We start from the raw sequence: 13,537 nt of genomic DNA on the forward strand, positions 1-13,537 counted from the left end.
GTAGTGTTCAAGGCTGGATGAGGCTTTGAGCAACCTGGTCTAGTGGAAGGTGTCCCTGCCCATGGCAAGGGGCTTAAGGTCCCTGTCAACCCAAACCATTCCATGATTCTCAGTCTTGGCCTCTTTCTTGACTTCGGAAACCTAAGAAGCATGTGCTGTGGGAGTGTCCTGTAGGATGCTGACCTTTTTCCACGGTGGTCATTGAAGGAGGTAGCAGTGCACAGGGAATCATATTTTGGGGATTGTCTTGCTCTGTGCCAATATATGTCTCCCATCTCCAGCATGTGATTCTCAGGCAAATCCATTGAAGTCTTTAATCTATAATTAGGTTTATAAGCTTCTTTAGGATTTCCGTTTTTTAAAGAATGGAATACATGATTATTATTCTATGAATCTTTCTGAGAGAGTTTCCACAGAAAGCTTTCCTGGAGGTTTTCTGCTTCTTTCTTTTTTTCCTTCAGTTTTCTAAAATGGGTAGGTAAAGATCCCATTTCTGTCAAGGAATGAAGTGAAATCTCCTGGTACAAGTGACTGTGATTTATTAGAAGAATTTTTTCTTGGCAGTACTGAGCATAGATGTTTTTCAATAGGCTAAAGTAAATACGTATTTCTAAAATTGGATTTCTACAGTAGGTTCTTCTGCTAAAAAAAAAAAAGTTAATTAAAATGTCACTGCTTTTTCATGTGTTAATACATGAACATTTGGCAAAACAAAACACTTCACCAGTGGATGGTGTGAGGCAGTTCTCTGTGAGTGTTCCTGTGTGCCTCAGGACAAGTTACAGCCTGGAGGGACGGGCATTTTTGTACTTCAGTGTGTAAGTGTGTGTGTATCTACCTGTCTGTGTGTATCTGTGAGCGTGTATACATGCATACGCGTCACATGCCGTGAGTGTTGCAGTGTAGCATTCCTTTCGTGTTTGAGAAGCACCCTTTTGTAGGCCTCCTCCGCCCAGGTGTCATGTCTCCTCATTGCTTCCTCATTTTCAGGTACTTATTACAAAAGTACCCTACAGGCTTTTTTTTTCCCCTCATAAAAGAGTTTTAATTTTAGGAATATTCAAATTCAGATTTTTTTTTTCTTTCTGTACCACAGATTTTAATGAATATTCGCTCATCATATTTAATGAAACACAGAATTAGGTTTTTATTATTACTGTTATTGCTAACAGCAGCACTAATTGATCAGTAAATACATTCTCATTGTGCTGTTTTCTGCACATTGCAGGTAAGCAGTTTCTTTCTACCATCATTGGGTGCTTTGAGGAATTTCCATTCCCCTAAACTGGCCTAATGGATTTTGCTGTCATGTTTTCTACTGAGCAGTTCTGGTTTCCCTATTCTGCTCCCAACAGCGTAAGTTTGGGAGGACTCATTGCTGTTCTGTTTTGATAGGAGGGGTGTCCTACCTGCTTACGGGTATCTGTCATGACCCGGTAGTCTGCAGAAGCTGAAGTATGTCCTTCTGCCCCATACAAGCCTGGTGACTCCAGGCAGAAAGCTAGAGGCGTAACAAAATTCAAGCATCATCTAAACCATTTCTCCTGGCTTTTAACAAAACTGGTTGTATAGAATGCCCTAAGAAAAGGGGAGAAATGGTAATAAATACTGTCATTATTTGAGACTTCCTGCAGACCAGGGGAATCTTAACAATGTACACATTTGGCTCAGCTAGAAGTCTCTTGGCATCCTTATGTTCATTTAGGGAAGTTCATATATATATTTATGGGAGATACATTCTGGAGTTTAATCCAAAGGTTTGCAAACTTCCTGGCTCTCCATAGAGCCAAAAAATGCATTTCTATGTCTGTCTGTGTTTTTTGCGTATTTCACTATTATATCTTGGCAGTTCTGTGGTCTTCCCAAATTCTGCTACAGTATACATATGTCTCGGTTCTCTTGCTGGGTTTTCTTCTTCATATGCTGCTGTTCCTTCACAGTTACATTTTGGCTTATTTTTCAGAGCACAAGTTATCAGTAATTTACGGTGCTGTTTTTACCGTACTTAGGTTTTGGGATTCCCTGTAATCTGAGGCATGTTTTGGCCATTGCTTGTTCTTCTACTTGGGGTAATTTTCTGCAGAGACAGCTACTACACTTAGAGCAGCCCAGAATACCTCCTGTTATTTTTCTTTTTTAAACATTTTTTGCAGTTGCAGAATTTTAGTCATAATTCACAGATTCACACAGATTCACAGAGGGGTAGGAGTTGGAAGGGACCTCTAGAGATCACCTATTCCAACCCCCCTGCCAGAGCAGGATCATCCAGAGTAAATCACACAGGAACGAGTCCAGGCGGCTTTGGAAAGCCTCCAGGGAAGGAGACTCCACCCCCTCTCTGGGCAGCCTGTTCCAGTGCTCTGTCAGCCTCACAGGGAAGTGTTTCCTCATGTTCAGGTTGCACCTTCTGTTTTACAGTTTATGGCCATTGCCCCTAGTCCTGTCACTGGGCACCACTGAGAAGAGCCTGGCCCCATCTGCCTGACACCCACCCTTTAGATATTGATAAGCATGGATAAGATCCCCCCTCAGCCTCCTCTTCTCCAAGCTAAACAGACCCAGCTCTCTCAGCCTTTACTCACATGGAAGCTGCTCCAGGCCCACAATCATCTTAGTGGCCCTGTGCTGGACCCTCTCCAGTAGTTCCTTGTCCTTCTTGAGCTGAGGAGCTGGACAAAGTACTCCAGGTGAGGCCTCACCAGCGCAGAGCAGAGGGGGAAATAATTATAATGCTACTGTGGAAATGGGAATTCCTGAAGACCAGCTTCCTGCAAGTGTTTGCATGACTTTTCCATGTACATATAGCTACTTTAAGATCTTTTATATGTTCTTGTTTACAGTTGGAAGTAGCATACGAACTCTTCATTTGAGGATAGTTTTCTGAAAATTAACAAAGGCTTTTGCACTTGTACTGAATGTAGTCCCCTCCCTTACAGGTGCAGAGAGAAGAAGTATGATTATTACAGCCTGCCAAAAACCTCTGTTGTGATAGCTTTTTATAATGAGGCTTGGTCAACGCTTCTTCGAACTGTTCATAGTGTTCTTGAGACATCTCCAGATATACTTTTGGAAGAAATTATCCTTGTAGATGATTACAGTGACAAAGGTAGGAAGAATAATTCTAAATAATGTTGATTATTGGTGAGGTTTTCTGCTCAGCCAGCCACAGGAGAAAAAGGTAAGCTGTTGGGTAACATATCATAAAATTGTACAACAAGGGCATCTAACTGGAAAACAGGTTTTCTTGTAGCATCCCATTGAAAATTTTGAGTTCTGGACCAAATTTAGTTTAGAATGGGGAAGTGCATTTGATGTGTTGTAACATGAGTGCTTGCATATGTAGATAACTACGATCTGGTTGGAGCATTTCAAATTTCCTAATCTGAGCAAGGTTTGATTGCCCCAAGGTTTCCTTGGGTGTAAGGTATACTAAGGAGCTACCTGGTTATCTGAATTATGGGATGCAAAACAATGTTGGCATTTTCCACCACGCATGAGTTGTGTTAAGGATAAAACTTTTGCATGGAAAAAGCTTTACATAACATTTTGAGATTCACTTAACAGCTTGGAAATCAATTACAGAGCAAGTATGAAGCATTCAGTTTTTTAAAAGTAACTGTGATTTTTGTCCATCAAAGCTCTGTGCTTTTTCCTTGTCCTTTCCTAACATGGACAGTGTAGCAGAATCAGAGTTCAAAATGCCGGTGTCTTTAAGGCACAGCTATAAATAATATGCTGCTGAAAACATGTAAACAAATCGTTCCATTAGTATATTATTCCTTTCTTTTTGTTTGTTTGCGACAGAACATTTAAAGGAGACTTTGGAAAACTACGTGGCTGGCTTACGCAAGGTGCGTCTTATCCGTGCAAATAAGCGAGAGGGGCTGGTTCGAGCCCGGCTGCTGGGTGCGTCTGTGGCGAAAGGGGACATCCTGACATTCCTGGACTGCCACTGCGAGTGCCATGAAGGCTGGCTGGAGCCGCTGCTGGCAAGGTGAGCCTATCCTCTGAGCTGCTTTTCTTTCCCCTTGCAGAAGGAAAAGAGGCAGTTTGGCACATTTCTGCAGTGGAAAAATGAGTCTTTGCAGAAGTTTACTGAAGGTTACTGCAGTCTGGTCCCTGCGAGTGTTTGTCTCCTGCCGGGAGGGGTAGCATATGGAAATGTGGAAGATCCAGAGGTGGATTTTTGTTTTCTCTTGATGACCAGGCTACTCTGTTTCTTCAGAGAAGGGGAAGTTTTGTTTTCAGGAAGAGGAATCCTCCCCCAGCTTTGAAACACCTTTGGGAAAGGTGGCTACTTCTGTCAGCCTGGGTAGTGGATGAGAAAAAGGTCTGGAAAGCTGCATGCCCTGAGACATCCTCTATTGAGGGGCAACGTGCACAGTAGCGGATTGGAATAGAAGTCACTAAACTCCGTCTTCCTAGTCCTGAGTGAATCCATCTTTCCAAACTGATTCTGATACAAAGCATCATGGGGTAGGAGTGGGAGGAGTCAATGTTACGTCAGCACTGACTTCTACCTGGTCACCATCTGTCCTGGGACACTGTACAACCATGTAGTTTTTCATCTATACTGCAGATTTGTTGGGCAGTTCAGAAAAATTAATTAAAAAAAACCCCAAACCCAAAAAACAACCCCCCAAAAAAACCCAACAAAAAACCCACCTAAAAACCAGAATACTCTATTACCACTTAGAATATTTATGGTATTCTTGAAGCCTCACCCACACACAGTTGGCAGCCATACGTGTACTCTTCCTACTGTCAATTCAGCCTCTGGTGCACGTCACAGCAGCACCCTGACAATGCCAACAACTCATCACGTGCACAAGGCTGAATTGCTTTTGCCCCTCTTGCTGACAACTTAGGTGTTTACCCCCTTGGATGCCATTAGCAGATACTGACAGATTCAGTACCTGAATCAGACCTCCTAGATACTGTATTTAGAAAAACAGCTTTATTTAAAATGTAATTAAAAAAAAAAAAATCCTTTCCTCAAGGTCAGTGGTTTGGTTTGCATCCTATAAAGGTTCCCACCAGGTACTGTAGACTTCAGGGAAGGACCAGAAGAAACAGCCCTATGCAAACTGGGGAGAGGTTTCCAACAGCACGTGCTATCTTGAGGCATACGAGTCTTCCTGATTCCTAGTGGAACTTGTTTTTCTCCAACTCCCCAGGTCCATTTGAAATTGTATCTGGAATATGTGTTGGGTTTGTGTGGTCAGGTTTTGGTATCGGGGTCCGGAGGGGGAGTTACAGGGGTGGGTCCTGTGAGAAGCTGCTAGAAGCTTCCTTGGCTTCAAGATGGACCTGCCTCTGACCTGGCTGAGCCAATTAGCACCTCTGTGATTAACTTATTTAGGAGGGGAACACCAATTGGACCTGCAGTGGAGAGAGGAGTAGGAAGTGAGAGAGACACCATGCAGACACCAAGTCAGTGTGGAAAGGCAGGGAGGTGGTGGGTTGGAGCAGAAGTTCCCCAGCAGCCTATGGTGAGAGGGCAGGCTGTGCCCCTGCAGCCATGGAGGGTCACGGGGGAGCAGTGACCCCCCTGCAGCCCAGGGAGGACCCCATGCTGGAGCAGGCGGCTGCACCAGAAGAAGCCCATGACTCCGTGGGAAGCCTGTGCTGGACCAGGCTGCTCGTGAGGGATCACACCCCATGGAACAGGCCCGTGCTGGAGCAGTTTGTGAAGAACTGTGGCCTGTGGGAAGGAGTCATGCCATAGAAGTTCATGGAGGACTGTCTCCCATGGGAGGGACCCTGCGCTGGAGCAGGGTCAGGGTGTGAGGAGGAAGGAGCAGCAAAGACCACGTGAACTGACCACAGCCCCCATTCCCTAGGGAAGGAGGTAGAGAAATAGAGCAAAGCTGAGCCCGGGAAGGGAGGGGTGGGGGGAAGTTTATTTAAGATCTGGGTTTATCTCTCATTGTCCCACTCTGTTCTGGTTGGTAACTAATGCAATTGATTTTCCTTCCCCAAGTCGAGTCTGTTTTTCCCATGACCATAACGGGTGAGTGATTCCCTCCTTATCCTTGTTTCAATCCACAAGCCTGTCCTTGTATTTTCATCTCCGCATTCCACCACGGAGAGGAGCGAGGAAGTGGCTGCGTGGTGCTTTCTTGCCAGCTGGGCCTAAACCACAACAGAATAATATTTTAATTAATTTTTTTTCTGAAAATTGTCATACTTAACTTGTTTCTAAATTTCACACCCAGTATATTCCGGTTAACTGTGGGTTAACTGTGAACAGCATAGATAGTTTGAAGAAAGGAAAAGGGGTAAAAATCGAAGAATAAGCATGGTTTCTAATGACTGTCCTCTGAAGAAACTACAGAACTGGGGAGACGATACTGCAAGTTCTTCAGTTCTTTAGGAAACCACTAGATGGCAATCTTGAGGAAGGATTCGGATAATTTTAAGTGTAATAAATCGCCTTCTGTAAAAAGTTAGCCCTGGATGTGTCTTGGAATTTTTGCCCTTGCTGCAGATGCAGACGCACATCTCTAAGGGGATGTCTGCATGGCGTATCTGACCCAAATGTATGGGAACAGTACAACAGTGTTAGCATTTTGCAGTGAAAACAAAGTTGTATTTGTAAGCTGCCTGTGCCTTATACCGTCTGGTTAATTATTAACTTACAGAAAAGGTGATGGCTTCTCACCTGATTTCTTTCATAACTGAAATCACATGCCAGCTACATAATGTTTATTCCTTTTTCCTTACAGGAGGAACAAAGCATTTTTACATTTTATTGTTTTGTGGGTTTTTTTTTACCTCTGCGTATGCATCATTCTCATTGCTTTGTACGTAAATTCTATGCAAGTGAGGCAGGAGTGAGATACAAATAAAAAGGGCTTATGCAAATTTTGCTATAAGCCCTTTTGTGCACTCTACTGAGCAGGATTTCAATGGGAGATGATAAAAAAGAAAACAGCTGTGTCGCATCTTTCCTCCGGCAAGAAGAGACCATTTGATACTTAAGGCAGCCTTTCTCAGCTTAGACAATACTTCTTTGGAACTGTTGTCTGCTCCATTTAACCACCACAAGCTGCTCTAATTTCAGAGTTGGAGGCCCTTGGTCAGCCTGCGGGTTTGAAGTGTGGTCCCATGAGGAACTAGCTCCCTTCGAATGACATACATCACGTCTCTTCCTTGTTTGGCAATATAACGCGTTCAGTTTTCCTCTTCCTCTGGAATATGAATATGCAAATCAGAAGGTGCAGGGCTAATACAAGTACCAGCATCTTAACACCAAACAAGTCACTTTGTTTTGCTGAACTAACAGGAGGTGTCTAAGACTAGTGTAGAGAAGACTGCTAAAGGGTGATTTAGGAGAAAGACCTTAACTTGCTTGAAATTAATCACTCCTGGTACTGAGAGAGACTTTCCCTGAAGTTGAGGTGAATGCAAAGGATCCCACTGCCTTTTCTAAGGGCAAATGCTTTTGGAAAGGAATCCAGAACCCCCTGCATGGTACTGAGAAATGGGAGTAAGGGCTTTTTCTCCTTGCCAAAGTAGACCTTCAAGAAATGTCATCAGCTCTGATGTATTCTTAGTATCCTATTAGCAAGGCTGATCTAAAGATAGTTATTCTGCAGTACTATCCTGTTTCTCCTTTTTATTTCCTATGTTGCCAGGGTTTCTGGAGGTTCTTTCATGTATGTTTCGCTGTTGGAGATCTAATTCCCATGTCGTGTGTTTCTGTTTAAGCTCATGGCTTCTTTTTGAGTTCCCGTTGTAGTGCTCAGTGTAACTTTTTGCAGATGGTCACAGTTACAAGAACAACCATGAGTTTAAGGGCCAAGAGGGTTAGCTAATTTATAATTCATTGTGCTGCTCTCCTAATATCTTAAATGCAGCTACCTGTACAAAACAAAACAGGCTTTTTTGTTGAGAATGTGGTGCTGGCTATGGCAGCCAAGCCAGATGCTGAACGTGTCGTCTCAAGCCATCTGGCAGAGTTCGCTTCCACTGTCCAGGAAGATTGATGTTTGCCAGGTGCCTACAGCTGAGTCCATCCCGATGCTTCCTTGGCAAAAAATTGGTGGTTATTCTTGTAGCCATTACTTCCTTGTATTGCGGCATGAATGGAAAAGGAACAATGCTTTGTGCTTGCTATCTGTGGGTCTTCTCTGTTCTTGACAATGCTAGTTTTTGAGAGAAGTTTCTAATGGAAGTCACCCTTTTCTTTTAAAAAACATATTAGGATTGCAGAAGAAGAATCAGCTGTTGTCTCCCCCGTTATTGATGTTATTGACTGGAATACATTTGAGTACCTGGGAAATTCTGGTGAGCCACAGATTGGCGGATTTGACTGGAGGCTGGTCTTCACTTGGCATAGTACCCCTGAAAGAGAACAAAAACGGAGGAGGTCCAAGACTGATGTGATCAGGTTAATTTTTTCATTTTATTAAACTCTGAATGTTACATGTGGTTTTGATTTCACTTCAAAATACCAGGTGCTGAAAAATATTTGAGGAATGAGTGTATTACTGAAAACTATATACTTTTAGTTCCTCTTTTTTCCAGAATAACTCCTGCTCAGCATGCTTCTGGAAAAAAAGTGCTCTAAAAGCTGAAATTCCAGTGTAGTCTTCCATATGGAATCCTTATTGCACAACTAGTCTCTTTGACTCCTGCAGGCAAACTCCCCCAGAAGCTTACCAGCGCACAGAACAGTTGTAGCTGATTCACTAGCACTGAAGAATGTCCTCTTTGCAGAGAGATCTGTGTTGTAAAAAATGTATCACTGTCAACAATAAAAAAATAATCATCAACCATTAAGAAGGCAAAAGCGGTTTTGTAGACTTTATCTGTGCTGTAGCAATAGGGGTGGTTCTTTGTGCTGTTTTTAAAGGGGAACCAGTTTGCCAGTTTTTTATTGGGATGACATGATACAGCTTCTACCTGATGCTACATGGTACTACCCACCATCGTTTCTGTGAAGGGCTAACTCTCTGGAGCCTACATGGATGTCTTCCTTGTGGGTTTTAGTTTTGTTTTATTTTAAGGCAAGTTGCAGTCGCTCCATGATGGTCTTGGGAGAGGTAAGGTGAGAGTACAAAGAGTGTATCTAGAAAACGAACACTGTAGACAAAAGCCCAATGGGGGTCTGCTGTGTTCAACTTGAAAGTTGCTGTATTTCAGCAGTGTGTTGTAAGAAATAAAGCAACTGTTTGGCGTTTTTAACATCATGGTTTTGTTGGTCCTGCTTTTATTTGTAATCTGTTATTTTTATGGACTACAACAAATATAGAATGATTAATTTTTGTTGGTCTTTCCTAGGTCGCTTACCGTATCATAATACCCAGTACTTCACAAATACTTACAAACTTATCCTTAACTAAGAGAACTTCTTTTTTAATGGGAAAAGTGAGGCAGTAATTTAGTCTTTCTCTGCATATAGTAGTCCACATCCTCCTTAAAAACGTTTACTCTATTTTTTTAAAGCCTGTAGTTTAAATATGATGCTTTTTTTCCTCAATGACAAGAATTGTCTTTGGCCTGCCAAAGGGAAAACGATGAGGGATAAAGCTTCACGGTAGCCCCAGGACTGTGAGCTCAGCAAGTGTCTGGAGAAAGGAGCAGTGCTGACAGTGGTGTCATCGACAGCTGTGTTTGGAAAGATGAGATCTGGAGGGAGAAGGAAGAGCAAATCCTTCTGTCTCACCTCATCTCATTCCATTCTTTGAAACAGCATATGACACTGTAAGACAGTGTTGCTTCAAAAAGATGGCTGGTAGAATTAGTTCTGACAGATCAAGAGTAACTAATCACTGCATCTAGCATTTGTTAATATTTACCTCAACAGCGATTGAGCAAAATTCATAAAATGTCAGCTGAATTTAGTTCCAACCAGCATTATATACATGGCTCTTTAAAAGAGGCTAATTTTCTAAGGCTGTAAACGATTAGGAGCATTGATGAACAAACAGAAGTTTATGCGCACACACTACCCTGCTGGAAGTACATCACTGAAGTGCGCTGTTGCTCTGGGGCTTGTGGTCTTCGATCGGGCTCTGATCTTGACCCGATTTTTCTTTTTTCTGCAAACTTGGTAAAAAAAATTTTAAAAATATAGATGGGCAGATTTTCTTCAAGGAAAATAAATCTCTTTAGGGGGCTGAATTTACTTAATTCTGCTCAGTTGATGTCTGAGACTTTTTCCACATGGTATTAGTGGGATCTGGAATGTTGTTGTTATTCACTAAAGCACAAATATTTGTTTACTTATTACTTAAGTAAAATACATAAGGATACTGCACTTAGAATTTTGGAGATGACTAATATAATTCCGCCACAAAAAAATCTAATGTTCTACTGTGTGAAGGTAAGAGACTAGTTGCTCATTTTCGCTCACAAAGACACTGGCTGCAAAAATGTATGTTAACACTATGTTTATCTTCTCTGATTTCGTTGTTATTTTTATTTTAATGCATTCTGGAGCTTGTTTCGGATACAGATTTTTACTACAAAATTAAATCTAAATGGCCTGATGATAACCAATCAATGTCTGACTGTTACTTTGTATCCAGAAAAGACTGAGAAAATTGAAAATAAAAATATACTGTATTTTTTATCCGTTGCATTGGTTTGTTAATTTATATTTTTTTGCTTTTTATTCAATTCACAGTTACTATTCTCTTTTATAGGTCTCCCACCATGGCAGGTGGATTGTTTTCTGTGAGCAAGAAGTATTTTGATTATCTTGGTTCATATGACACAGGAATGGAAGTCTGGGGAGGAGAAAACCTTGAATTCTCATTTAGGGTGAGTGGCTCAATTGAAAGTATTTTTTTTTCCTTGAGAATAAAAACAAGTTTCTTATTTCTTTCTTCATGCCGTTTTACTTAACGAGATAGGTGTAATGTAAGCAAGTGTTAAGAAGATAATATTTTGGGACATGTTTATATGAATTTCTTGTTCTTGGTTCTCACACTTTGTAACAGCTGTATTTTCCTTCCAAATAGGCATTTTAAAGCAATTTTTAAAAACATGTCTCTTTTGAATGCCAGTATAAAATGTAAGTAATGCTGTGATATTAGCAGATGAAGTTTACATTCTATGGCTTGTAAAGGATCGTTGGAAAGAAACACAACTCTTTAATATGACTTGGAGCTGTCACCACGGTTGATGGAATGAGCAGGAGGCAGCTGGTGGCGATTGGGGCAGAATGAGCCAGCCCCTGCACTTTAATTCTTATTATTAGGCTTTATTCTGTTCCACTTTGGGAGAAGATTTGCATAAAGGTTATAAAAGGTTGCCTGCTGTTGCCTGTGCTGATGCTGGTTCCCACTGGGTACTGGTTGCTTGCTGTTTGCCCCATACCAGTTAGCTGGCTGAAGCAATGCAGTATGGTGTAAGAGGTATGCTGCAGGGCTGGTTTTGGCTTGCAGGGAGTTCACAACTAAGAATCACAGAACTATAGAATGGTTTGGGTTGTAAAGGACCTTAAAGATCACCTAGTTCCAACCCCCCTGCTGTGGTCAAGGACAGCCTCCACAAGACCAGGTTGCTCAGTATTCTGGATTTCCCTTTTCTGCTCATCATCAGGTATGTTTTATGGTCATATGTGCATTTCTGTGTGTCACTGAATTGTGGGACAGGATGGTTAATGTTTTTGGTTTGGTTTGGTTTTTCACAGATGACATCAGATTTCAGGGATAAATGGTATCTTAATGTTATAAAACCACTTTCTTGAGAGAGGAGGCATCAGCAAACTGTCTTGCTTGATGCCTGCCTGTTAACCAGAGAGGCATGGGAGTCTTCCTGTCTGGTTCCTGTCTCCTGCTGCCTGTAGTGCAGAAATCCTAGCAAAGAGGGCACAAAAATAAGGAAAGAAAAGAATTGGGGAGGATAGTAAGCACAGACCTAGAGCTGACATGGCTTCTCTGGTGGGGATTTTCTCAGCTGGAATCACTGTTTGATGTGAATTCATGACCACCTAGCTTCTCACACAGGTAGAAGTTTCTGCCATGTAAGTCCAAATACACAGCTAAGTTGTCTTGCTCAGTAAATTCAGCCCGCCTCTGCCTAAAGCTCAAAGCAGCTGATGCACCTCCATCAGCTCTGTGAGCTTCTGAGGCAGGAGTCTTCCAGCTGTCTCCTGTTCTGGTCTAGCCTGTGTTGATGTGTGTGTTGCAGCAGGTCCCCTCCTTTCCCTTGGAAAGGATTTCTTTTCTGCAAGATAATTGCTCGGCCACAGGTTCAGGGGCTATGGAATAGTTATTGATGAAAATACTTTTGTGCCTGCGTTTGAGAAGCTGCTCAGGGAGACAGAAGTTTGGGTTCATGCTTGAGGGCCCAGAGAAATGATCGTGCTTGTCATCAGTCATGACCCAAGGCAGGTTAAGCTGGAAAGCAGCCTGGTGGTCGATGCCAACTCCAGCTAATTATGGGAAGGGAAAACTGTTTTTCTTGTTTACCGTGGGATTGGAAGGGGTGATGACAATGAGGGAGTCATGCATTTTTGGGTACAGATGCTTGATGGCCTGGGGCTTGCTGTGTCTCTGACTTTCTCAGCTCTGACACTATCGCAGCTGACAAATAAGCAGAGACAGGAGAGACTCAGTTTGGCAGCAAGCAACATCAGAGGGTATGACAGTGTCTCCCACAGGTGCAGGTAACGGTAGCAGGCATGTTGGATATGTGCCTCTCCTGAGCAAGACAGGCTCTTGCAGGCACTTGTGTGTGTCTGCTAGTGCAGGTGCAACCAGACTGAGCACCCGTGGCATGGAGAAGACGCTGCTGCTGAAAGCAGCACGATATGCTCTGCCACTTAGCAGAAATACGCACCTCTCCTGAAGCGGCAAGCTTGGAAACAACAGCCACAGTTGACAGAACTGGACGTTACAGGATATTAACATTGTTGAAATGTCTGCAGTATTCTGTGACCCTGGCTGCCACAGATTTGGTGGCACCAAAATGGTTGTCCCCTAACCAATAGGAGTTAGGGGTAGCACTACCCCAGATGGCAGCCGTTTTCTCCTCTGAGATGGATTGTGGGAGCTTTCTGCAAGGAACTCTACAGCTTTCCTTGTGGAAAGCCTCTGAGACGACCTTCTCTGCATACAGGCCTTGGCTTTCTGCTCTTCATGTCTGGCTTTTTGGGAGACTGGTGCTTGCAGGCAGGACAAGCCTGACCCCTGCCCTCTACGACACGGAGTGCCCCTGCGCTGGCTGCTGCTCTAGACCCAAACTGTCATTGCCATTGACCTCTACCAGGCTCTGTCAGCAAGTCTTTTTTTTTTTTTTATGTTACTGGTTCCCCTGAAGCAGGTTTTTGATCCCATGGGGCGCAGGAGTATCTGTGCACCATGGCAGAGCCTTTGCATCCATCAGCATGGAGAAATGTGGTCATCTCATGGGCCGGGGAAGCATTGGAGGCTGTCTAGCACACAGGAGAAGCAGCTGAGTCCCCAGGAGCCAGGGTGTTGGGGGGTGTGGAGCAGGCCCATGGGTGCTCCAGCCCGGGGAGCTCCGGGCAGTCCTGCCATGCCGCAGGCAAGCTCTGTGTCATGCACTGGGCTGAGAG

General features: G+C 43.1%; 1 protein-coding gene across 1 annotated transcript in view; it reads left to right on the plus strand.

Annotated features, from left to right (window-relative positions):
- GALNT12 (polypeptide N-acetylgalactosaminyltransferase 12) overlaps positions 1 to 13,537 on the plus strand; it is a 44,120-nt gene that overhangs the window by 8,194 nt on the left and 22,389 nt on the right. The window contains exons 3-6 of the mRNA XM_010149763.1: positions 2,937 to 3,106; positions 3,805 to 3,994; positions 8,210 to 8,395; positions 10,656 to 10,773. Coding sequence (XP_010148065.1) covers positions 2,937 to 3,106; positions 3,805 to 3,994; positions 8,210 to 8,395; positions 10,656 to 10,773 — 664 coding nt within the window. The remainder of the gene's footprint in view (positions 1 to 2,936; positions 3,107 to 3,804; positions 3,995 to 8,209; positions 8,396 to 10,655; positions 10,774 to 13,537) is intronic.

This window comes from Eurypyga helias, unplaced genomic scaffold (genome assembly GCF_000690775.1).
Source record: "Eurypyga helias isolate BGI_N326 unplaced genomic scaffold, ASM69077v1 scaffold14134, whole genome shotgun sequence".
In the NCBI taxonomy this organism is placed as follows: Eukaryota; Metazoa; Chordata; class Aves; order Eurypygiformes; family Eurypygidae; genus Eurypyga; species Eurypyga helias.